The sequence below is a fragment of the Thalassophryne amazonica genome, chromosome 10 (assembly GCF_902500255.1).
Source record: "Thalassophryne amazonica chromosome 10, fThaAma1.1, whole genome shotgun sequence".
NCBI lineage: Eukaryota > Metazoa > Chordata > Actinopteri > Batrachoidiformes > Batrachoididae > Thalassophryne > Thalassophryne amazonica.
The window spans coordinates 73859312-73887052 of record NC_047112.1 but is presented as its reverse complement, the minus strand read 5'-3'; the positions used below and the strand labels follow the sequence as shown (position 1 = coordinate 73887052).

Below are 27741 nucleotides of genomic sequence, written 5' to 3'. Positions count from 1 at the left end.
AGTTACCTGTAAGTGCTGTGACATTTAGAAGACACCTGTGTGAAGCTAATTTATTTGCAAGAATCCCCCACAAAGTCCCTCTGTTAAATAAAAGACGTGCAGAAGAGGTTACAATTTGCCAAAGAACACAACTGGCCTAAAGAGAAATGGAGGAATATTTTGTGGACTGATGAGAGTAAAATTGTTCTTTTTGGTTCCAAGGGCCGCAGACAGTTTGTGAAAACTATGAATTCAAGCCACAGTTCACAGTGAAGCATGGTGGTGCAAGCATCATGATATGGACATGTTTCTCCTACTATGGTGTTGGGCCTATATATCGCATACCAGGTATCAGTTTGGATATGTCAAAATAATTGAAGAGATCATGTTGCCTTATGCTGAAGAGGACATGCCCTTGAAATGGGTGTTTCAACAAGACAATGACCCCAAGCACACTAGCACACGAGCAAAATCTTGGTTCCAAACCTACAAAATTAATGCCTCGCAGATGTGAAGAAATCATGAAAAACTGTGGTTATACAACTAAATACTAGTTTAGTGATTCACAGGATTGCTAAAAAAAGCAGTTTGAACATACTAGTTTTGAGTTTGTAGCGTCAACAGCAGATGCTATTATTGTGAACACCCCCTTTTCTACGTTTTTTTTAATAATAGCCCAATTTCATAGCCTTAAGAGTGTGCATATCATGAATGCTTGGTCTTGTTGGATTTGTGAGAATCTACTGAATCTACTGGTACCTTGTTTCCCATGTAACAATAAGAAATATACTCAAAACCTGAATTAATCTTTTTAGTCACATAGCACTATTATTCTGAACACTACTATATATTATAAACCCAAGAAATCACAGGTACTTAAGTATTCACACCCTTTGCCATGAAGCTCTAAATTGAGCTCAGGTGCCTCCTGTTTCCACTGATCATCCTTGAGATGTTTTTACAGCTTAATTGGAGTCTACCTGGGGTAAATTCAGTTCATTATTCATGATTTGGAAAGGCACACACCTGTCTAAAAAACAACCTTTTTTAATGTCGTCATTATGGGGTGTTGTGAATAGAATTTTTGGGGGGAAAAATAAATTTACTCCAATTTAGAATATGGCTGCAACACAAAAAGTGGAAAAAGTGAAACGCTGTAAATACTTTCCAGATATACTGTATTATTCCATTCTTTAAACATGAAACATCTCCAAGAAATTTAGTCTTGATGGTGCAGGACTCAACATATTACTTATTCTGCACATTTCCTCAGTATTTAGTAGTAGAGGATCATTCACATAATAAAATAAAAATCAACTCACACCATGAAATAATTCAAATAAATTTATTTATTTTTTATTTAAGTTCATCCACTGTACAAAGTATGGAATTTTCTGGACACCAACATGACGGGGCTGTTACACACATGGACCATTCATTTCCAGATAGTTACCTGCAGGAGGAAAACACAATGAACCACTGACATAGCATATTAACATATGTGACATAACAACCAATGTGTGTCTAGCTTCCAATTTTTACAATTGCAAATTCCCCTTTCCAAAATACTTGGGACAAGTAACAAACAAAAACAATACACAATCTGAAAATTATTTAAACTCTCTGAAAACATTTCAAGATAACAAAGCAGGGGCCTGATTTACTAAGAACCCATATAACGAGTGTAATTACAGTGTATATAGTATTCCTCTATTTTGCATTCTCTTGACTTGCCATACCATGGAATTTGTGGTTGCATTCTACAACCCCTGGCAAAAATTATGGAATCACCGGCCTCGGAGGATGTTCATTCAGTAATTTTGTAGAAAAAAAGCAGATCACAGACATGACACAAAACTAAAGTCATTTCAAATGGCAACTTTCTGGCTTTAAAAAACACTATAAGAAATCAGGAAAAAAAAAATTGTGGCAGTCAGTAACGGTTACTTTTTTAGACCAAGCAGAGGGAAAAAATATGGACTCACTCAATTCTGAGGAAAAAAATATGGACTCATGAAAAACAAAAGAATGCTCCAACACATGACTAGTATTTTGTTGCACCACATCTGGCTTTTATAACAGCTTGCAGTCTCTGAGGCATGGACTTAATGAGTGACAAACAGTACTCTTCATCAATCTGGCTCCAACTTTCTCTGATTGCTGTTGCCAGATCAGCTTTGCAGGTTGGAGCCTTGTCATGGACCATTTTTTTCAACTTCCACCAAAGATTTTCAATTGGATTAAGATCCGGACTATTTGCAGGCCATGACATTGACCCTATGTGTCTTTTTGCAAGGAATGTTTTCACAGTTTTTGCTCTATGGCAAGATGCATTATCATCTTGAAAAATGATTTCATCATCCCCAAACATCCTTTCAAATGATGGGATAAGAAAAGTGTCCAAAATATCAATGTAAACTTGTGCATTTATTGATGATGTAATGACAGCCATCTCCCCAGTGCCTTTACCTGACATGCAGCCCCATATCATCAATGACTGTGGAAATTTACATGTTCTCTTCAGGCAGTCATCTTTATAAATCTCATTGGAAGGGCACCAAACAAAAGTTCCAGCATCATCACCTTGCCCAATGCAGATTTGAGATTCATCACTGAATATGACTTTCATCCAGTCATCCACAGTCCACGATTGCTTTTCCTTAGCTCATTATAACCTTGTTTTTTTCTGTTTAGGTGGTAATGATGGCTTTCGTTTAGCTTTTCTATATGTAAATCCCATTTCCTTTAGGCGGTTTCTTACAGTTCGGTCACAGACGTTGACTCTAGTTTCCTCCCATCCGTTCCTCATTTGTTTTGTTGTGTATTTTCGATTTTTGAGACATATTGCTTTAAGTTTTCTGTCTTGACGCTTTGATGTCTTCCTTGGTCTACCAGTATGTTTGCCTTTAACAACCTTCCCATGCTGTTTGTATTTGGTCCAGAGTTTAGACACAGCTGACTGTGAACAACCAACATCTTTTGCAACATTGCGTGATGATTTACCCTCTTTTAAGAGTTTGATAATCCTCTCCTTTGTTTCAATTGACATCTCTCGTGTTGGAGCCATGATTCATGTCAGTCCACTTGGTGCAACAGCTCTCCAAGGTGTGATCACTCCTTTTTAGATGCAGACTAACGAGCAGATCTGATTTGATGCAGGTGTTAGTTTTGGGGATGAAAATTTACAGGGTGATTCCATAATTTATTCCTCAGAATTGAGTGAGTCCATATTTTTTTCCCTCTGCTTGGTCTAAAAAAGTAACCGTTACTGACTGCCACAATTTTTTTTCCTGATTTCTTATAGTGTTTCTTAAAGCCAGAAAGTTGCCATTTGAAATGACTTTAGTTTTGTGTCATGTCTGTGATCTGCTTTTTTCTACAAAATTAAACAACTGAATGAACATCCTCCGAGGCCGGTGATTCCATAATTATTGCCAGGGGTTGTATTTGCACATTTTACTTTGCCCCACTGTTGCACAATTCTATTATCACTGCTACTGTGACATTGCAAGTTTCCCCATGTGGGACTAATAAAATGTATCTTATCTAAATTATGTCAGCATTCTAAACTTTTTGTGTTGGATTGGTGAACATTTTGCAAGTCATTTACTTACAATAATTTAACACATGACGGCAAGTGGTAACGTGACATAGACCACAGTATGTGAGAATTTTTCACGTTAATGCCGTAAGCGCAAAATGAAATTCAATCAGCCACTTGCAAGTATGGACAAAACAAATCAAGACAGACACCAACACAGACACACACTTGAAATTAAATATAATTTGCTGATTATTTGCCAAATCAAAAATTAATGTGCCTTCTTGAAAATTATTTGTTAGCTCATTCATGGGAGATGCGAGGTGTGTGGCATAAAGTCCAGTTTCAGCACTGCTGCCATCAAAAGCACGTGCCTGTATTAATAAAGATAATTTTTATTTTATTCAATTAAGTGACTGCTGTAAACAGACGCCACATCAGTTTCTTCTGTGCAGATACTGTGATGACCTAAGATATCTTAAATAACTATGTTTACTGTCATGATTACTATTATTATTAAACTGTTAAGGCAGTTTTCAAATGCAGATTCCAGTGATGGAGGCATTTTCTTCCACAGCAGGAGAACTGACTTTGCTGTTAATGCGATCATGAAGACAACCGTTAAAGGCTTCTTTGGTTATGGTTGGAAAAAATTGATACAGAATGGCAATCGAGTAGGAGGTTGTCCGCAGCCTAAACCACAGAATGTGTTGCAGCCTGCGCGCAGGAAGTTCTACTTATATTGCACAGATGTCACATTTTATTCTATTTAGGCTGTGAATGTGAATAGGTGAATAGGCCACTAAAATGAATGTTGAATCATGGAGTTGCCTGTATTAAAGATTGCTGAGTGAAAATAAAGAAATGCATATTTAAACAGCTCACAAGGAGTAACTGAATCAGGTTTGTGCATGTCTGCTTTGATCCTGCAACACTGGGACAGTAAGCACCAAATTTTCAAACCTGAAATTACTGTCACTATTTGAGCCCCTGAAATTGCTTTTAACCTTGATAAATAGCGTTTGGTGTGCAACATAATTTAATTTATTTTTTAGTTATTTATGCACACTCAGGCAGACAAACCACAAATCAATAAAGACTGTCATTAACTGATGGATTTTGTGCATCTGAAAGACAAAATCCTCAGTATGCACAGTTAATAAATCAACATACACTTTTTTTGCAGAAGCTATGGCGTTCATGCACATTTTTACACATGCAAACCTTTAATAGACAAGGAACTAAATGGTGAAACTGAGAACTTTGATGTGTTTTTTTTATGTTTACTCATTTTGAATTTGATGCAACCAATATGTTCTCAAAATGTTGACACAGATGTGTTCTGATGACATGACAAGTTCAAATGAGCTATTTTTAAATTGGTGAGATGAACATGTTAGCATATATAGCCGAGTCCATAAATATACATACCTTAGCGAAAAATAACTCATTAAATTGAACTGCATGTTCCAATTTAATCAAAATGTATGTTAACACAGAGTGTGTACTTTATCTCCATTTCAATACAATGTTATTATAAAGTAATAGTTACAAGACAGATTTATTAAAAACGATTTGTTATTATTTAGTGTCAGATTTCCAGCAGGTCAGAGGTCTATGTGCATGATGAGGCCTGCTTCTTTAAACAAAAGCACCTTTAACAGATGCTAATCCAACCTTCTCCCCTCCCCCCAGACAGTAATCCAAAACTAACCCTGTCAAAAATAAATAAACCAAAATATGCTTTCTGTTTCTTCATTCTTTTTACGTTAATAAGCAGCCAGCGGAAAATGTACACATCTGTAAAGGTTATCGTTAATGTAGATACATATTCACACATTTTAGAGCAGCTTTCTGCATTCCAACGTCTTTTTCAGGAGCGTCCCTGCATTTTCCAGCAGCAAACACAAAACCACTTTTTCCAGGCTTAAACGTGTATGGCGTGGGCACAGAGTGCAGACACTCACATGGTCTCCCTTGATGGACACATTATGAAGTGCAAAATACAGCAACACAGACCCCCATAAAACAGCACGGCTAAAGAACTGCGTAAAGGTTAAATGTGGGAACATTTTGTTTTGTGAACTTGCCAAACTCGTGTCGTCAGTGTGCAAACACTGTGAAAGTGTTTATGAAAGAAAAGATCACGTAATACAATGGTGAATACATGCCTGTGCCAACGTGTGTTCATAAAGTAAACACAAAAGAAAACATATGTTGAAAAGTTGTCAATATACAAGAGCACAAATTATGAGATTATGGGCCCTAATGTGACAATTATTTTTGGATTAGGGTCTTGTACAGCAACAACAACAATACCCACGGTCTACTCCAGAGCCTTTATGATTGCTTCGTTGGCATCTATGGTAATCTGAAATTCTGCTCTTGATGCCTCGTCAGTTGCACTGGCCAACTTGGTCTGGGCATTCTCCAGATTGGCCTTGGCAGCCTAATGACAAACAACAACAAAAATCAACAGAAAGCTATTTAACAAAGAGCAAAATAAGGCTTAAAACCACTAAAAAAGAAAACAAAACTGAGCAGGGTGAGATTAGTTTGGCACCAGAACCAACTAAGCTGAGCCCCCAGAGTTAAGATCCCAAACCAACCAACTGAATGGGCCAAACTGAATGGAAATTGGTTTAAGTCACTCTGCAAAATCTTCCATGAAAAGACAATTTTCATTCAATTTTGACTCCCTCAAATGTGTTTTGTAAAATGTCTGAGGCACTGTCTGCCGACACTCACCTGCAAGTGGACTGATCTCAGACGGGAACAGTGATTCAACACAAATATGGATCAGTACACTTTGGCTTTTAGGTTCATATTTCACATTTATTCTTCCAAATTTTCTGGAGAGAATAATGCAGTCGCTTTGTTTCAACTGGCTGGCTCGCAATGGGCTGACCCCACCGTTTGCAGCAAACAGGAAAGGGGAGGGATAAAAGCAGAGTGACTTGTTGATGACTTATTAAAACAAACATGCAAAGAGCGATATATCAAGGCCAGCAAAATGGCAGTGTTCATCTTTATATATCGAATGATAAGATGATATAGTAATTATCGCCACAGGCCTACATCATACCATTAAGAATATATACCATTCCTACGAGTGCAGCACAGATTTGCTGCCTCCTTTACGCCAATGACAACAAAGAAACAAAAAAGGACAGTGAAGAGAAAGGAACAACAGTAACAACCAAACACACAAACCTCAACGAATTGAGGAAATTGTCAGGATGATAGCAGCGATCATAGAAAAATGTGGAAAGCTATGAATCTATATGTGCAGAGTGTGAATGAAAAACAATTGATGTGCATAGGGCTGAGCAAAATACCAGATCTGTGTGTCAGAAAGCCTCCCTTTTTTAATGGAACAATACAAAATGATGCAACCGTAAGTGGTTTGTGGCAAACAAAAAAACATTAGCATTGTGGGCAGAGCCCTGGAAAGAAAGTCAGCACCGCAAAACAGAGCTGTCGGAGGCATGGCAGAGGCATGACTAGCACTTGGAGCAGATCCTACTTCAAGATTTTAATAACTGCTTCCCACTGGCCACATTGATTCAAAAGCCACATCATTTACTGTTACATATCATAATCTCTCTTCTGGGTGTCACTGTTAACTCCTGACGTTAAGCCACTTCATGAAAACTAAGCCAGACATGGGGCAGCATGACAGTCTAAGAATATGTACTGCAGGATGCATTACATGTTCTTAGACCATCAGATGAAATTTCTCATAGCCTTTAGGTCATCTGATAATGGTCTGCTTATGGTTTCCAAAGTATGAACTAAAGCTAGGGGCCTTAGAGTGCTCAGTTTCTACACAAGTTATGTGAAGAAAATCAAGAGCTCTTAAGAAAGCCAGAGATCCACCTCAACACATTTTTTCCCCTTTAACCTGTGAAATGTTTGAGTTTTCATTTAATTGCCTTTGTTTTTTCTTAAAGGCATTAATAACACCCCTGTAACACCAGCGTATGCCAACCGTATTAAAAATGCTGGCATACAACTAATAAGTTATGGTTATGTTTTGTATAAGTTAAGAGCACGTTGAAATACGTAGTAATACAGGAAGTATGTTCAAAATTTTGGGGCATGCACAATATTTTCAGCATATGCCAGCATATAGCTCATACGTCCCGCATACATAGGCCATAAGTTGTAGGAAAGTTATGCGATTGTTGACACACGTTAAGTTAGTCGTACGTCAAAATACCTCCATTGATGATGTCCACTGATAGGCTGAACAAGTGAAAGCTGCAGTCCTTGTGAACATTCAGACCGTTACAAATACTAAAACCATTCACACATGGAGTAAATATAAAGTCTTAGTCTTACCTGTTCATTTCAGTTGGATTCATCATCACAGCCTGATGAAAACATATCTATTTCAATTTCAATTTATTTTCATTTATATAGCACCAAATCACAACAGAGTTGCCTCAAAGCGCTTCACACAGGTAAGGTCTAACCTTACCAACCCCCAGAGCAACAGTGGTAAGGAAAAACTCCCTCTGAGGAAGAAACCTCAAGCAGACCAGACTCAAAGGGGTGACCCTCTGCTTGGGCCATGCTACAAACATAAATTACAGAACAATTCACAGAACAATTCACAGATGAATATACAAGAAATGCTATTGGCGCAATCCATATTGCGCGGGGGGGGGGGGGGGGTAAAAACCCCCATCTATTCCCACTCCCATTTTCAACCACTTCAAACTCTTCAGCTTAAAGGACACAAACCGAATGCTACCAAACAAATTTACATTTACAAATTTACACTTACAACTGGCAACACACAAAACTCATCCTTCTTCAGCAGATACATACGAGGTCTGTCAATAAAGTAACGGTCCTTTTTATTTTTTTCAAAAACTATATGGATTTCATTCATATGTTTTTACGTCAGACATGCTTGAACCCTCGTGCGCATGCGTGAGTTTTTCCACGCCTGTCGGTGACGTCATTCGCCTGTGAGCACGCCTTGGGAAGGAGTGGTCCCGCCCCCTCGTCAGATTTTCATTGTCTGGAAATGGCGGAATGAAAAGGACTTTTTTCCATCAGAATTTTTTCAGAAGCTGTTTGAGACTAGCACCTGGAAACCATTCGAAAAATTTATCTGGCTTTCGGTGAAAATTTTACGGGCTTCACAGAGAATAAGGTCTGTTAGTACAGCTTTAAGGACCCCTTTAAGGACCCCTTTAAGGACGCTCGGCGCGCCACGCTCCGAGCTGCGACGATGCGGCACAAGCCACCGGACCATTTCTAAACGGATGGCTCTGTGGATACAAGACCGCCGTGTGCTCTTTCTCTGGTTATCACAAGAGCTGGACATCAGCCATTTTCCGGCAGATTTCACTTTTAACAAGAGATTTTGTCATGGAAAGCCGCGCGGAGGCTTCACGCGTCACAACCGATTCGCTTTGGAAGCGAGACAAAGGAAAACCTCCGTTTCGGCGTGTCAGAGGACAAGTTTGGACATGTCTATCTCGGCTTTCAATGCTTACCAGTCCAGTAAGTATCAGTGAAATTGTGGAGAGCTGGACATGTCCAAACTTGTCCTCTGATACGCCGAAACGGAGGTGTTCCTTTGTCTCGCTTCCAAAGCAAATCGGTCGTGACGCGCGAAGCCTCCGCGCGGCTTTCCATGACAAAATCTCTTGTTAAAAGTGAAATCTGCCGGAAAATGGCTGATGTCCAGCTCTTGTGATAACCAGAGAAAGAGCACACGATGGTCTGGTATCCATAGAGCCATCCGTTTAGAAATGGTCCGGTGGCTTGTGCTGCGTCGTCGCAGCTCGGAGCGTGGCGCGCCGAGCATCCTTAAAGGGGTCCTTAAAGCTGTACTAACAGACCTTATTCTCTGTGAAGCCCGTAAAATTTTCACCGAAAGCCAGATAAATTTTTCGAATGGTTTCCAGGTGCCAGTCTCTAACAGCTTCTGAAAAAATTCTGATGGAGAAAAAGTCCTTTTCATTCCACCATTTCCAGACAATGAAAATCCGACGAGGGGGCGGGACCACTCCTTCCCCAGGCGTGCTCACAGGCGAATGATGTCACCAACAGGCGTGGAAAAACTCATGCATGCGCACAAGGGTTCAAGCATGTCTGACGTAAAAACATATGAATGAAACCATATAGTTTTTGAAAAAAATAAAAAGGACCGTTACTTTATTGACAGACCTCGTATCTTGAAAACATCACGTCTTTATACTGATTTTTAAACTGATTGATATTTGGACATGGTTGAGTTCCTCCGTCAGGTTATTCCATACTCTAGGGCCACACATGGAGACAGAGAAACCTTTCCTGGTCGTCTGAGCGCCAGCAATTTTAAAATGATACAAGCCCCATAAATTATATTTTCCCTCTCTCTCAGTAAAAACAAATTCTTGAATTCTAAAGGGCAGTTGTTGATTTTTCAGTTTGAACATTAATTGAACAGTCCTGAACAAAATCATATCGTTAAGTTTTAATATTTGAGATTTATTGAACAATGGGTTGGTGTGATCACGATAACCTGCCTTATGAATTGTTCTTAATGCTCTTTTGTAGAATGAATAATGGTTGCACAGTAGTTTTATAATTGTTGCCCCAAACGTCAGCACAGTAAGTCAGGTAGGGTGCAACCAATGAACAAAGTATGTTGTGCTCTGCAATACTCTTTGATACCTTCTTTTGAACATGTTGCATATGAGCTTTCCAATTAATGTTTTCATCAATAATGATACCTAAAAACTTATTTTCTTTGACACATTTTATGTTTATCGCTTGTATATTTAACTGTATTTGTATGTCTTTTTTATAATTTCTAAATAACATTAATTTAGTTTTTGACAAATTTAATGATAATTTGTTAATATCAAACCATCTCTTTAATCCTTTTCAGCCCAGGCAAAATTATATATATATATTTTTAAACACATTTTACAAACTTCATGTCTTGACAGTAGCAAGGCTCCCATTTTGACTTAAATGGGAATTCATGCAGATATTGTCTACAGTAGGTTCTGTGATGAATGATATGTGCACAACTTAATCATCAGTCTTATCAGATGGTTTCACCGTGCAGCAAAGTACAGAAGAGTTGGGAGGGAGAGGATTAACTTTATTTCAGTTCCTAAATCAGATAACAATTGTTGCAGATTTTCTCCTGAGCAAAACAGGTTTGTGTCATCAGCAAAGAGAACTGCTTTAAACAGATCTGAAACTTTACATAACTCATTGATGTATAAAATAAATAAATTTGGTTCCAACACAGAACCCTGTGGAAGCCCACAAATGATGTCCAGACATGAAGAACAGTAGTCCCTGAGTTTAACAAACTGCTTCCGGTTTTGTAAGTAACTTTTAATCCAACTCAGAGCCACCCCTCTGATCCCATACAGTTCCATCTTATGAAATAATATATTGCGATCAATTGTGTCAAAAGCCTTTCTTAGGTCAATAAATAAACCTAATACTATTTCCCTTTGGTCCACATGTTTATTGATCTCTTCTACTGAATCAAGCAATGCCAGTGCAGTGGACCTTTTCGCTCTAAAACCATATTGACTTTCATCAAGCAAGTTGTGTTCTATAAATTTATCCAGTCTGCTGTTGTAAAGTTTTTCCAATATCTTAGAAAATTGTGACAATAGAGACACAGGCCTGTAATTAGTAAAAAGATGCTTGCTCCCAGATTTAAATAAAGGTATCACTTTTGCCACTTTCATACCGTTAGGAACAATTCCAGTTTGAAATGATTTATTAAAAATATATGATAATGGTTTTGCGATTTCAGTAATTATTTGCTTTACTAAGGACATATATACCTCATTATGATCCATTGACGTTTTACTTTTAAATGTACTAACTACATTAATAATTTCCCTTTCATCTACTGTGCCAAGAAACATTGTGTGCAGATTCCTGGTGATTAATTGCTGATTTTCCCATGGGCTGTGTGGAATTTCAGCTGCCAGATCTGGCCCAACATTAGCAAAAAATTTATTGAAACTATTCACTACTTGGCTCATGTTATATTCATCTTTGTTGTTATAAGTAAAGTATGTCTGGTAGTTATTTGATTTAGGCTTATTTGCTGTAATACTATTCAGTATTTTCCATGTTTCCTTTATGTTGTTTTTATTATTGTTTAGTATTTTTTCAAAGTATGACTTTTTTACAGTTCCGCATAATAGTTGTTAGTTTATTTTTATAGTCCTTATATTTAATTTCTGCCTCTCTTGATTTACTTTTAATGAACTCTCTGTATAGCATATTTTTCTTCTTACAAGCCTTATGAAGACCTTTTGTTATCCAGGGGTTAACTTTATATTTAATATTTTTATTACACTGTATAAATTGGACAATTTTTGTTGTATATATTGAGAAATATGTTTTCAAATTCGGAATATGCTAAATTCGCATCTTGCTTCTCATAAATGGGATTCCAATCCTGTAAAAATAAATAATTTTTTAAGGCAGCGATAGCTTCTTCAGACTGCAGGCGCTTGCAATATTGTATTTTTTAGTACATTTTTTAATTAAAATTTAGATCAGTTACTATAAAAAATTGGTCAATGGCCAGTAATATCATTAATTAATAAGCCACTTAATGTTTTGGTATTGATATCATTTGTAAGTATATTATCAATGAGAGTAGCTGAATGTGAAGTGATTCTTGAAAGCCTAGTAATTTTTGGATATAAATGTAAACTGTACATAGTATTAATGAAATCCTCTGTCACGGATTTAAGAGATCAATGTTTATATCTCCACAGACAAATACTCGCTTATTACACATCTGTGAAAAAAACCTCTCTCTCTCTCTCTCTCTCTCTCTCTCTCTCTCTCTCTCTCTCTCTCTCTCTCTCTCTCTCTCTCTCTCTCTCTCTCTCCTCTCTCTCTCTCTCTCTCTCTCTCTCTCTCTCTCTCTCTCTCTCTCTCTCTCTCTCTCTCTCTCTCTCTCTCTCTCTCTCTCTCTCTCTCTCTCTCTCTCTCTCTCTCTCTCTCTCTCTCTCTCTCTCTCTCTATATATATATATATATATAGCTAATAATTATATTTTTACCTTTTTCCATCTTATTTCAATTGTGATGGATTCCAAAAGATTTTCCACAGCCATTGCAATTTGATCTTTAATTCTGCAGCCAAGCCTTTTGTCAACATACAAAGCCACTCCTCCTCCTCTATTTTGTCTATTCAGATGAATGAATTCATAACCCTCCAACTCATAGTTTGTATCATCACCCTCTGCAAGCCAAGTTTCCATCATGGCAATTACACTGAAGGGTTGACAAAAATCGTTTTAAATAGCCTTTGATACTTCCAAAATTTATGTACAGACTCCTACTATCTAAGTGGATTATTGATAATTTCCCATCACTTGTAATGCAGTTATTGTATTGTTCCTCTGTATAATACTGACAGTTACTATTTGTGAAGAAATAGAAATGACTATCCGGATCTATCTTATATTCCAGATCCTGTATATGATGCTCAGTATACTGAAAAGGTTGTAATTCCAGACTCTCATAACCATGTATCATCTCAATTATACTATTACTGTTCAGAAGCACCGATGAATGGTCTATGTTTGTCCGTCATTGTGAAAGTTGTTTGCCTTCACTTACCATGTTTTATTCATATTTTGCCAATTCCTCCATGCTTCTGATCAGCAACACTTTGGCTTCTTTTGGGGACCCATTCAATTTGATGACTACTTTACAGTTTGTAGTCCATGTGTTTTGAATTTTTTTGTTGTTTTCTCAAGTATCTTGCCTTCTTTGCTATATCAGCGTTGTGTTTAGTGAGATGCTTGTTTAAGTAAACATTGGGTCCTTTAAGCTTACTGTATATCCAGGCATGCACTTAACTGGTACTCATGGTGCGTGTGTGCTAAAAATAAATAATGCGCAACAGAATACACAAGGGAAGCGCTTCATAAGAGGAAAGCAACGACCGATCGTAGGAAGTGTTTCCCTCTGCTGTGCATCAATGATGTTTAGCACACACGAGCACCATGAGTACCAGTTATGTGCAGCCCTGCTTATATCCTTATTTCAATCAATCAATCAATCAATCAATCAATCAATCAACATTTATTTATAAAGTGCTTTACAGCACTGACTGGTGTCCAAAGTGCTTAACATTAAAAACACAAACTCACAAAAATAAAACACATATAGAATAAAATTTTAAAACAGCACATAAAAAACAAAACATGTCACCTCCCCACTAAGTGTTAAAAGCCAATTTAAATAAATAAGTCTTTAACTTAGATTGTTTGAGCAGAGTTAGTTTGTCTTTCCTGTTAACAAACCTCATGATGACTGTAGGTTTGTCTGATGAATTCTTCCTGGGTACCGGGTAACACGCTTCAACAGTGTTTATATCCAGATCAATCACCTTTGTTGGTAGAAAAGCGTTTGTCTTGTTCATCGGGCTCCCCCTGTTACCAGCAGCTGCTGCCCGAGCATACGATCTGGGTATGATGTAGACCCCAGATACAACATCGTTCATTCACGTGTACTGCTCCATCTCAGTCACCCTCCTTTCCAGAGACACGACACGTTTGTCCTTCTCCTCGATAAGGCCTCTCAGGTCCTTAACTTTCTTTCCAAGTGCCAGTATCTCCTGGCCAATTACATTTACTAAAGTCTTTTAGTGACTAAATGCAAGTAATGTCAGTTTGAAATGACTGATGCGTTGAGTCAGTTTAATCTAAGAATTTACTGTTGGTAAGACGGAAGTCAACTATTTTAATCAAAAACCCTTTTCAACATTTCAAGCATGGGTAACGGCTACATCAACTGTCATCTCCTCTGAACCATATTATTAGCCAACACACTGGTGGTTTAGCCCTTGTATAATATCATAAGGTCTCACTCTGAGGCCTTAAGCACTTGCCGATTTGTGTAAATGAGATACACCCTCGTGACTGGCAACCTGCCTTCAAACGGTTGATCGTCCTGTTATTGTGCAAAATTATAGGACTACGTGGCATCTTAGTAGTGACAAAATTAAAAAGGAGACAGGAAAAAGCCAGCAAAACTACAATTAGCCTGAACACCTTTTTGCGGTTACCCAAAGTGTAAAAAGTGAGAAAGACTGCCAGAGAAAAGCCCTATTGCATCTTTGCTCTGAAAGCTCCATTTGTCACAGTCACGATTAAATATGAGAAATGCCAAACATAGCTGGAAGTTAAAGGTCTCTCAGCGGGGATTTGACACATCTGCTATAGCTCAACAGTGACTGACCTTTCCCTCCTTATTAACAGCGCGGGCTTATGCGCATCGTTACTGCAGAGTGGAAGACGACATGGAAAAAATAACTCATTTACTGCTATGAACTCATTCTTGATGATGACACTGGCAATGCCCAAAGTCAAACAGAGACACCTCCTAGAATAGTCCATAATAACCCAGCCTAGCATTAACAAAGCTGACATTTAAACAAAAGCACAGCATTAAAGTCCATCAGCAAGAATAATCACATGGATAATCATCAGCTGGGAGGTGCTCATCAGCACAGCAGATCACATTAGGAGGGAAAAGAATAATTCTGCCAAAAGAGCTCCTTCCTACAGGGAGACCAAACAAAATGAACTGCTAATTATGCAGTTCTCAACAAATCCTATACAGGCATGTTACACTGAAATCTTGAAAAAACTGGAAAGATCTATAGACGTCTGACTTAAAAACACAACCCAGACAACACGAAGCAGCTCTGAGCAGACGGCAGAGTAAAACGTACAAGAGCAAAGCACGAATAACTTAACATGGTGATGAAAGTGATGGAAGAAATGAAAATCTGAACTTTTTATAGTGAGTAGGTGAGAGCCACAAAGGAGCTGTTTGCAAAGAATGAAGGTCCAAAGCCAACAATGGCAGGTCTGGGGGACCTCCCACATTAAATTCCACATGCTCTAAGGTGTATTCTGGTGCACGCCAGCAGTCAAACTCTGTCTGGTTTCCGATCAACAGTATTCAAAAATCATACTAAAAGTGAAGCATATGAAACACAAATTGAAATACAATCTAATATAAGCGGAGTGCTGCGCAGCAGTATGAGGCTCACTCTATGGTACACAAAGACACAAACCAGAAATGGCACAAAAAATCTCAGCAGTGGGGAAAAAGGCCACAAACCGTTGTTGTAAAAAGCCACAAACCGACGGCAGACGAACAGAGACATTATCAAGAGGAGTAGATGCTGCTTTGGTTGCTGAGGCGCAAGAAATGTGGCCGCATTCTTCGACCAGTCATCATAGTGATTCTATCACAAGGCCGACAGTAGAGGAACATAGACATTACTAGAAGCACTCAGAGAGTGCAAACCTCCGCCAAGGCCATGGGGTCACTGACGCCATAACATCTACACGCCGTGGAATCACTGAACCTAAAAAAGTCTAACAATGATGTTTGCTTAGTAGTAAGAAAGTTTCATCTGCTGTGACTGGATAGCATGTATCCTTAGCGCTTGGCATCACAGTTTATTGCAACTTGCACCTTTCCCAGAAGCTACTGTCATCTGAGCACTGATATTGATACTGCATGTGCTTATAGACAAAAACAAATAAGAGACAAAATTCAATTTATTATTCAACTAAACTGCAAACATATAAATTTTTTAACATTTATGAAACACTTCTCTAAACAAGGCCATAGGGTCACTGACCCTAAAGAGATTCCCTCCTTGGCACAGTGATCTATTCAACAATTCAGTGTTACAACCAGTACTATGATACATACACTTTTCTTTCCTTTATATTTGACATCCTTTACCATGAAAACATACCACTAGAACTTGGAATCACTTTTATGTCTTTATTAGTTCAAAGGTTATTGTATAAAAACGATTTTTCGATAATGGCGATTTTCTTCTGGATCTAGCTCCATAACATTTGAAGCTACATCAAATATGATGACACCTTACTGAATCAGTACAGATTCAGCTACAATTTGGTGTTAGTTGTGCATCTCTAGCTTCATTTGTCACCTCACACTGACACATTTTCTATTTTTTCCCTATATTTTTTGCATATTCTGGATCACCAGATCCGGAATCCGGATCCGATCATCACCAAACTTTGTTGTTTGATAGAACATTTGACTATGTTACACCCTAATTTTTTTCAAGCCTTTCTGCCTTGTTTTTGTGGAGTTAGAAACTAGAATGTCAAAATTCCCCCATCCCGCAATGGTGAAGAATCTTTAAAAAAATTCCTGGATCTGGATCGTGATCCGGATCACCACTAAAATTTAATCACTTGTTCCTCTTGTCATTTCCAACCACTCCACAAAATTTCATTAAAATCCGTTCAAAACTTTTTGAGTTATCCTGCTGACAGACAGACAAACAAACAAACGCAACCGAAAACATAACCTTCTTGGCAGAGGTAATAAAGAGTAGACACGCCACACTGGTTGCTGAGGCACAACCAATATGGCGCACGAAACCTTAACCCTTTAAAAGCAGGGGGTCTGAAGGAGCGGAGCTCCCCCAGAAGCTGAAAGGCAAAAGTAAATAAATAAATAAAAGGCAGGGGGTCTGGGGGGCAGAAGCTGAAAGGTTTTAGCCATGCTCATGCTCCACCGAAGCATTTACTCAAAAAAAAAGTCGGAAGGACCTAAATGACATGGTGAGATGCTGAAGAGCTTCGTTCCTCATGTCCGTGACATATACATATTAATATACTGTATCCATGTGTTTTAAGCATATTTACAAGCAGGAATGCCCTGAGCATTCCAACAGGCAAGTATAGTAATAATATACAATAGGGCTGAAACAATTAGTCGACTAACTTGAATAATTCGATTACAAAAAATGTTTGAGGCAAATTCTGTGCCTCGAAGCTACGTTTAACTTTGTAGTACATATGCCAGGCCTGTGTGTGGCGCTGTAACATCCCTAGAAAAAAAACAGAAGACTAGAGCATGCACATAAGGAGCGTAAGAACTAATCCTTGTAGCACCAGAAGCTACAACTTTCTAACGTGACACAGATTAAAGCCTTTTAAGACAAAGAGGGTTCATGCTGATCAAGTGAAATAGACTTACTGTACATTTAAATTTTTAACAAAAACACATGGTTTGGTCCACTGGCTACTCTCTGCTCTACGTGCACTTTTCACAGGCTGTGCTCACGTTCACGTGCAGCCTGACTGACTAGATTACACCGACCACCTGCGCTTACAGTCCGGGAAGAATCCAAAACTTGTAAAGACATGAAAACATAAATAATGACCAAGGAGAACAGGAAGGGATATCCTAAATTTGACAATCTGCGTGATGGCGCAGCGACACTCTGCCATTGCTTAGGGAGAGCCCTGGACAACTGATGTTCAAAAACGCAAAAGTACATTTTTATCCAATTTAGAGCCCGACCGATATGGATTTTTTGAGGCCGATGCGATAACGATATTTGGATGAAAAAATGCAGATAATCGATAAATCGGCTGATTTGCAGATAGCCGATAAATCAGCCAATTTTTTTTTTTTTTTTATGAATATAATGTTCTTTTTTGGACCCTTAACAAAAAAGGTATGAGCTAAAAGCTGAAGCTTTGTCCTCATATTGATTAACTTTATAACAGAAGAATAGAACAGAAGAATTTTCAAGTTCAAAAAATGCAAAAATGCAAGTGGAGCAGTTAGGGGGCTATTCAAACGGGCCAACTAGTAAGATATCACTCCTGAAAATGATCTTTGCCATATCACGTGAGGTAAATCTGCCCTATGGTTGGATTTTGGAAAACCATGTGATGGAGAACCAATTCCGATTGGACACTCACATTGCGCACGTCATCACACATCTTCTATGAGGAGTACCAAGGTGGCCGACAGTGGATCAAAAGTCAGCGGAGTTAACTTTTCAGCAAAAAAAAAGAAAGAAAAAAAAGTAAGTTTCTATCTCATATCATTAAAAAGTTATTTACAATTTAGTAAAGCTTGGTCCCAGCCGTCGTATACGACGGTGTCGGCCCCAGAGGGTTAATGGCGAACGGCAGTAATTCCCAGAACCCTTCCGGACGACCAGTGAATCTGAATGTTTCAACCTCTTAGCAGTAAATGAAAGTTTTTCATGCTAGAAATAAGGTCTACACAACGTGGGCTTAATAAAAAGTGTGACCGACGGAATGAAGCACATTTGACACATTACAACATAAACTGAGTTAATCAAACTGAGTTGAACTGAAACGGGAGAAATGTGGGGTGAATGTAATCGCAAAGTTATTACAAACATCCTTATAACCTTACTTGTATGCTTTTGTCAGCCAATCAGTGCAGTGTGACGGTGAACTACAGGGGCCGGTGATGAACACATTTAAGCAGGGGTGTATGCAGCTCTCAGTTGAATGAAGTCAGAGCTCCATCTACTGGACAAACAGTGCAAGGACATTTTACATTTCTGACAAACGTTATTTCAGTAACTGTTCTGTTTATGAGAAATTATCGGCGTTCTATCGGCAAAATTTCTGCCGATAGTGAGTACTTATATCGGCCGATATATCGGTCGGGCTCTAATCCAATTACTTGATTAATAAATAATCGTTAGAATACTCGATTCCAAAAATATTCTATAGCTGCAGCCCTAATATACATTATTCTTCTGAAATGTCCCAGTCCACGAGTACATTCACTTGTACTTTAAGCACCATATCTGTGTGATGGAACCCTGCGCACCATCCGTAATTATTTCTGATCCACCATTTAATCAATCAATCAATCAATCAAATTTTTTTTATATAGCGCCAAATCACAACAAACAGTTGCCCCAAGGCGCTTTATATTGTAAGGCAAGGCCATACAATAATTATGTAAAACCCCAACGGTCAAAACGACCCCCTGTGAGCAAGCACTTGGCTACAGTGGGAAGGAAAAACTCCCTTTTAACAGGAAGAAACCTCCAGCAGAACCAGGCTCAGGGAGGGGCAGTCTTCTGCTGGGACTGGTTGGGGCTGAGGGAGAGAACCAGGAAAAAGACATGCTGTGGAGGGGAGCAGAGATCGATCACTAATGATTAAATGCAGAGTGGTGCATACAGAGCAAAAAGAGAAAGAAACAGTGCATCATGGGAACCCCCCAGCAGTCTACGTCTATAGCAGCATAACTAAGGGATGGTTCAGGGTCACCTGATCCAGCCCTAACTATAAGCTTTAGCAAAAAGGAAAGTTTTAAGCCTAATCTTAAAAGTAGAGAGGGTGTCTGTCTCCCTGATCTGAATTGGGAGCTGGTTCCACAGGAGAGGAGCCTGAAAGCTGAAGGCTCTGCCTCCCATTCTAGTCTTACAAACCCTAGGAACTACAAGTAAGCCTGCAGTCTGAGAGCGAAGCGCTCTATTGGGGTGATATGGTACTACGAGGTCCCTAAGATAAGATGGGACCTGATTATTCAAAACCTTATAAGTAAGAAGAAGAATTTTAAATTCTATTCTAGAATTAACAGGAAGCCAGTGAAGAGAGGCCAATATGGGTGAGATATGCTCTCTCCTTCTAGTCCCCGTCAGTACTCTAGCTGCAGCATTTTGAATTAACTGAAGGCTTTTTAGGGAACTTTTAGGACAACCTGATAATAATGAATTACAATAGTCCAGCCTAGAGGAAATAAATGCATGAATTAGTTTTTCAGCATCACTCTGAGACAAGACCTTTCTGATTTTAGAGATATTGCGTAAATGCAAAAAAGCAGTCCTACATATTTGTTTAATATGCGCTTTGAATGACATATCCTGATCAAAAATGACTCCAAGATTTCTCACAGTATTACTAGAGGTCAGGGTAATGCCATCCAGAGTAAGGATCTGGTTAGACACCATGTTTCTAAGATTTGTGGGGCCAAGTACAATAACTTCAGTTTTATCTGAGTTTAAAAGCAGGAAATTAGAGGTCATCCATGTCTTTATGTCTGTAAGACAATCCTGCAGTTTAGCTAATTGGTGTGTGTCCTCTGGCTTAATGGATAGATAAAGCTGGGTATCATCTGCGTAACAATGAAAATTTAAGCAATACCGTCTAATAATACTGCCTAAGGGAAGCATGTATAAAGTGAATAAAATTGGTCCTAGCACAGAACCTTGTGGAACTCCATAATTAACTTTAGTCTGTGAAGAAGATTCCCCATTTACATGAACAAATTGTAATCTATTAGACAAATATGATTCAAACCACCGCAGCGCAGTGTCTTTAATACCTATGGCATGCTCTAATCTCTGTAATAAAATTTTATGGTCAACAGTATCAAAAGCAGCACTGAGGTCTAACAGAACAAGCACAGAGATGAGTCGACTGTCCGAGGCCATAAGAAGATCATTTGTAACCTTCACTAATGCTGTTTCTGTACTATGATGAATTCTAAAACCTGACTGAAACTCTTCAAATAGACCATTCCTCTGCAGATGATCAGTTAGCTGTTTTACAACTACCCTTTCAAGAATTTTTGAGAGAAAAGGAAGGTTGGAGATTGGCCTATAATTAGCTAAGATAGCTGGGTCAAGTGATGGCTTTTTAAGTAATGGTTTAATTACTGCCACCTTAAAAGCCTGTGGTACATAGCCAACTAACAAAGATAGATTGATCATATTTAAGATCGAAGCATTAAATAATGGTAGGGCTTCCTTGAGCAGCCTGGTAGGAATGGGGTCTAACAAACATGTTGATGGTTTGGATGAAGTAACTAATGAAAATAACTCAGACAGAACAATCGGAGAGAAAGAGTCTAACCAAATACCGGCATCACTGAAAGCAGCCAAAGATAACGATACGTCTTTGGGATGGTTATGAGTAATTTTTTCTCTAATAGTTAAAATTTTGTTAGCAAAGAAAGTCATGAAGTCATTACTAGTTAAAGTTAATGGAATACTCAGCTCAATAGAGCTCTGACTCTTTGTCAGCCTGGCTACAGTGCTGAAAAGAGTCATTTAACCACATGAAAATTTAGTTTAACCTGTCCTATTGTGAAGTTCATGCTGCAGAATATTTCTATAATTTCCATTCCAACCCGATGCATATGGGATAACCCTAAAAGTTCATTTCTGTCTCCCGCACTTAAACTATAGCACTGCCACTTAACAGACGATAAAGTTCAGTGAATTTGCCGATTTCCCACAAATATCTACAACATGAAGACCAAGTAACTCAATGGGTTAGGAGTTGGGTTACCCATTTCGAGACCTGGGTTTAACTCTTTGTCATGCTCTGTACCTGTATGTGTTCTTAGACAAGACATGTGCATTATCTGAGTCCACCCAGCTGTAAAATGGGTACCAGCCTTGGCTGGGGAATTAATATGCACTGAACTAACTTATTATCGTCATTTGTGCGAAGTTGCAAGTTACAAAACGCATACACATACAGCAGATATACTGTAGTATGGCATGCATGTGTAAATACTGGAAAGAGGTGTTTAATACTCACTGCAATGTCTAGCTGGTCTAAAGGCACAGCCTCCTCTGCTAGAAGTTGAACTGAAGAATCAGCATTGACTGTGACAGAACCACTGCTCACTGTAAACAAAAGAAAGCATCAAGTGAGTATTCCACCAAAGGGATTTTGCGCAATAAGATGGGATTTTCCACTTATCATCCTGCCTGAATTTGGCAGTGAACTTATTTCATGAAAGCAGTAGCACACAGGTTTCCATGAAGATATATTCTGTGCAGCTGCCATTATTAATCTTGCTGCCTTTTTTGTAAGATTCATACTTTTCCCCAGTGTTAGAGTAACAGACCGTTACGCTGCTGCCTGAAAAAAAATTACACTGCAAATTGGACCATTTCACTGTTTTCAAAGGTACATACCAGGAAAATGATTATTTTTCTACGTTGATTGTACCTGGCTAACTTACAAGTATTCAGGCAAATATTTAACAAGTGCCAATGCTCCGGCTTCCTCAGACATCCAAAGAAATGCAGGTCAGGTGGATTGGAAATTCTGAATTGTCCATAAGTGTGCGTGCGGGTATGAATGTGTTTGTTTGTCTATGTGTGGCCCTGCGACAGACTGGCATCCTGTCCAGGTTGTACCCCTCCTCGCGCCCTATGACTGCTGGGATAGGCTCAAACTTCGTCAGGTGATAGTGAGTGCCAGTCTGCACATCACTATCAAATACAAGAGTGATTGGGGCACATTTGATAAGATATAATGTAAAATATACATTAAATGGGGTTTTCAGTGTTAAATTTAAATGGCTACAAAATCTGAAATCTGGATCAGACCCAGATCAAACTTTGTCAGTCGATAAAGGATACCAGCCTACATATTGCTTGCAAATATGAAAGAAATTTGATATTTCTGAATAATGAATTTTTGAAAAATCAAATCACTGTTAAAGACAGGGATTTTTCCAGACTTCGCCCTTTGCCCTTGAAAATTTAATTAGCTCTTGCCTTTCAGGATATAAATCTTCAGTAAAAATTTCATAACGATATGTGAAAAATTGTGGGCTCCAAGCTGTTCACAATCAAGCAAGCAAACAAACAAACAGGGGCAAAAACATAACCTCCTCCAACTTCACTGGTGGAGGTACAACCCCAATTCCAATGAAGGTGGGACATTGCGTGAAATGTAAATATAAACAGAAGACAATGATTTGCAAATCCTCTTCAACTCATATTCAATTGAATACACCACAAAGACAAGATATTTAATGTTCAAACTGATAAACTTTATTGTTTTTGTGCAAATATTTGCTCATTTTCAAATGGATGCCTGCAACACATTTCAAAAAAGCTGGGACAGTGGTATGTTTACCACTGTGTTACATTACCTTTCCTTCTAACAACACCTAGAAAGCGTTTGGGAACTGAACACACTAATTGTGAGTGTCATGACTGGATATAAAAGGAGCATCCCCAAAAGGCTCAGCCGTTCCCAAGCAAAGATGGAGCGAGGATCACCACTTTGTGAACTGCGTGAAAAAATAGTCCAACAGTTTAAGAATGTTTCTCAACGTTCAATTGCAAGGAATTTAGGGATTCCATCATCTACAGTCCATAATATAATCAGAAGATTCAGAGAATCTGGAGAACTTTCTACAAGTAAGCAGCAAGGCCGAAAACCAACACTGAATGCCCATGACCTTCGATCCCTCAGGCGGCACTGCATTAAAAACCAACATCAAGTTCAAAAGCCAGCATCGGTGATGGTATGGAGGTGTGTTAGTGCCCATGGCATGGGCAACTTACACATCTGTGATGGCACCATCAATGCTGAAAGGTACATCCAGGTTTTGGAGCAACACATGCTGCCATCCAAGCAACATCTTTTTCAGGGACATCCCTACTTATTTCAGCAAGACAATGCCAAGCCACATTCTGCACGTGTTACAACAGCGTGGCTTCCTAGTAAAAGAGTGCAGGTACTAGACTGGCCTGCCTGCTGCAGTCCAGACCTGTCACCCATTGAAAATGTGTGGCACATTATGAAGCTCAAAATATGACAACGGAGACCCCGGACTGTTGAACAACTGAAGTCGTACATCAAGCAAGAATGGGAAAGAATTACACCTACAAAGCTTCAACAATTAGTGTCCTCAGTTCAGAAACGCTTATTGAGTGTTGTTAGAAGGAAAGGTGATGTAACACAGTGGTAAACTGTCCCAGCTTTTTTGAAACGTGTTGCAGGCATCCATTTCAAAATGAGAAAATATTTGCACAAAAACAAAGTTTATCAGTTTGAACATTAAATATCTTGTCTTTGTGGTGTATTCAATTGAATATAGGTTGGAGGGGATTTGCAAATCATTGTATTCTGTTTTTATTTACATTTTATATAATGTCCCAACTTCACTGGAATTGGGGTTGTAAATATTCACCCCATTGGGCTTTTACACTTTCATTTATTTATGCCATTTCAAACACAAAAAGTAAATTATCCTCCTCAAACTCAAACTGAAAGCAACTTGATATAAATTAAATAAAAATATCAAAGCCAAGATGATGTGTTGCATAAGTAATGTCAGCCTTTACTATAACACACGCAATTCAGTTTTGAGTTTTCTTTACACAAGTCAGGTGATCGATAAATTAACATTTTGAAGTCACTAAATATGTCTTGGACTTCATTTACATCATTTATTAAGAAATGCAAGCAGTATGGTACTCAATGGTAAATCTGTGTGGAGTAGAAACAGCAGACAACTGAGGGAAGCCACCAAGACACACAACAACTCTGATGGAATTACAGGTTTCTGTGTATATCAAATATCTGCTAAATCTGCAACAAGGACCAGATACAGATCAAACTTAGTCTATTCACTGAGAGTGCCAGTCTGCACCTCATTGTCACAAATGAGAGTGATTGAGGTACTTTTGATTGAGATAAATAGCAAAATGTAGACCAAATGGTCTTTTTCAAATGTCCCCATAATCTACAATCTGGACCAAATTTTGTCAGGCCATAGCAAGTGCCAGTCTCCACCTCACTTTCAAACACGAGAGTGATTGGGACAGGTTTGATAAAGACATAATGTAAAATATAAATTAAATGGGGTCTTCAATGTTGTTCAGTGGGATCACCGGGTTGTGTAAGGAGTGGAGCGCTGGTGTTGCCGACCGAACGCCCCCCCTCTAAAAATCGTCCCCCTGCCTTCACTGTACATGCGTCATTAGCCACATTAAGAACCATGCTCGTTTCTGCTTCATAAAAGACAGAGGATGCGATCAGAGCACCACGGCTGCACGAGCTGCTAGCTGATGCATTCAATGCGCGTCTGTCATTTCAAAACGTCACAGAATATCGCCTCGTTTCTGCTTAAAACTGACTTTAGAATGACTTGAGAGGTTTTACCTTATCATCAAATGGTTAATAATCCCGGTGTCTGTGACACCGGATCAAACTTTGTCAGTTGATAAAGGATAAGATTCCACATAACACTTTCAAATATTAAAGAAATTCATTCTTTTTTGACAGTGATGAATTTCTGAAAATTCATTCAATGTTAAAGATAGGGATTTTTTTTTTTTTTAATTTTCCAAGATTTTTCTTGACGTTTCCCTTTGACCTTGAAAATTAGATCAGTTCTTGCTTGTCAGGATATGAATCTCCAGTAAATCCTCATAACAATATATAAAAATTGTAGGCTCCAGGCTGTTCCTAATGTTGGGCAGTATGTCTCATGGCCACCTTATATCTCTTCTGGGACGCCATGATGCATACTGTTCTTTTGCTTACCACGCAACACAGACAAAACACAGTTTTACTTTTACGCATATCATTTATATATAAAGCGAGCAGTCACCGCACATAAATGTGAAATGCAACCTTTTTCAACCAATCACATAACTTCACTGATCCTCAATGAGGGCAATAGCCCGCCCATCTGGATGCGGAGATGGAGAGTAGGCAGAAGAAGCAGGCAGAGCGCTGTGTGATCAGCTTGCAAGCCGGTTGTAGCAACTTTGTTTAGTGAAGGCATCTTTCAATATAACCTCTAAAATTGAAGTCTGTTTCCTATCAGTTTTTGAGTCTTCTGAGTTCGCTCCCCACAACTTACGCATTAATCTGGGAAAATTGGGGAAACCTGCCTTACAACAAGTAAACAAATAAACGGGCGATAACATAACCTCCTCCAACTTTGTTGGCGGAGGTAATAAGGTCTTACCAAAATATTTAATAGATGATCCATCGTCACTGAAAACTGTGACAACTCCAGGTCTAAGGACTTGCAGTGTGGGCACGTGGGCAGGAAGGATACCAAATGAACCAGTAAGTGTGGGCACATCCACCTGTTTCACATTGGCCTCTTTAAAGAATACCTGCAGAAATAAACATCAGACTGTTGGTCAGTTTCTATTTCAGCTACTACGGAAGACAGAAAACAAAATAAATGCTGACAAATTGCACAATGAAGTTAAAGTACAGCAGACTCGTGGTAAAAAGTAAGTCCTTTTGGTTGCTCCCTTCTTTTCACTCAGGGTCGCCACAGCAAATCAGAGGTGGATCTGCATGTTGAATTGGCACAAGTTTTACGCCGAATGCCCTTCCTGATGCAACTCCACATTACTTGGAAAAATGTGGCAGGGGTGGTCACGTTTATAAGGTTTAAAAAAAAAAACTGAATTAACCATGTAGCCTCATGGTTTGACCTCTGCACTAAGACAAGCTCAAAACAATGTTAACACACCAAGATGAATCGCATTAATGAACCAGAACAGAGTCTACTCTGTGTCAGCCTGATCCCGTCAGATCTCAGAAGCTAAGCAGAGCAGGATCTGGTTAGTACTTGGATGGGAGACGTCTTTGGAACACCAGCGGCTGTGTGTGTTTCTCTAGGTAAAACTGGAGTTGCGTCAGGAAGGGCATCTGGCGTAAAACTTGTGCCAAATACCAATGCGGCTCTGGCTGTATCCACTGTGGCGACCCCGAACAAAACCGGGAGCAGCTGAATGAACAACAACAGAGCAAAGATTCAGTTTGTGGTTAGGGTAGCAAGTGAAGTCACCCCACTGCGAACTCAGCCCAGGTGAAGTCACCCCAATCCAGGTACCTGTGCTTATTTTTTAAAAGCAATTAAGAATGACTAGCTTAAAGTTAGGGGCCTGCCACTGTGATGTATAGAACAGGGCAGTGCTCCCTGCTTCTCCCATCAATGGGCTTTTTACCTGACAATTACATTCCCCTCCCTTAGAACTTCATCTCACTAATAAAACTTAAATAAGAACAGTGTATCATGCCACTGGTGTGTGTAAATAATTTATTACATGAACATATCAGAATTGAAATATTGTGTTACTAGACTGGGGTGAGTTCACTATGAACCGTGGTCACAACTGCAACAACTGTCCTGGTCAAAAACAAGCTAGCTGACGTTAGCTAGCGAAGATAAACCTTGTAAGCGATATGTATTCAATGCAGTAACGTGTTCACATCAACAGTAAAACGACCACTTTGAAATAAAAAGAAGACATGGCTCCCGTGTGAGAGTTTCTGGGCATTTTGCGTCCACGGCGAGAGCTAAAAACTGTGTATTTAAGCGACAAACTAAGTTAGCCGATTAGCTAGCCGGGCCCGACCTGGTTCGGGGAGGCAAAAGTGAAGGACATCTGCGGGGCGCTGGAAACAGCCTCAGCGTACGCTCGAACGTGTCTCAGCACCGGGAAAGAACGACGAAGAAACCTTGCTGCCATCATATCTAAAAGTCAGCTTTTGTCTAAGTACAACTGAATGACAGAGACCCCGAAGCCGTGCGCGTTTGGTTGAACAAGGACGTTGTTAACCTACCCATAAAGCT

The 27741-nt window shown here is 39.0% G+C and overlaps 1 protein-coding gene across 2 annotated transcripts; it reads right to left on the bottom strand.

Moving 5' to 3' along the window:
* Positions 1–1310: 1310 nt before the first annotated feature.
* On the bottom strand, positions 1311–27729 carry atp5f1d (ATP synthase F1 subunit delta). Of its 2 annotated transcripts, none has more exons than XM_034180275.1 (5): positions 27524–27729; positions 26113–26266; positions 21927–22015; positions 5844–5969; positions 1311–1432 (listed from the first exon to the last, which is right to left on the bottom strand). In XM_034180275.1, exons 1-4 carry the CDS (start codon positions 27638–27640, stop codon positions 5847–5849), a joined length of 483 nt encoding a protein of 160 aa, XP_034036166.1. In that variant the 5' UTR covers positions 27641–27729; the 3' UTR covers positions 1311–1432; positions 5844–5846. The 2 variants fall into 2 exon arrangements, with proteins under 2 accessions (XP_034036166.1, XP_034036165.1); XM_034180274.1 differs by having other exon boundaries at positions 5840–5969; positions 27524–27728.
* Positions 27730–27741: the final 12 nt, after the last annotated feature.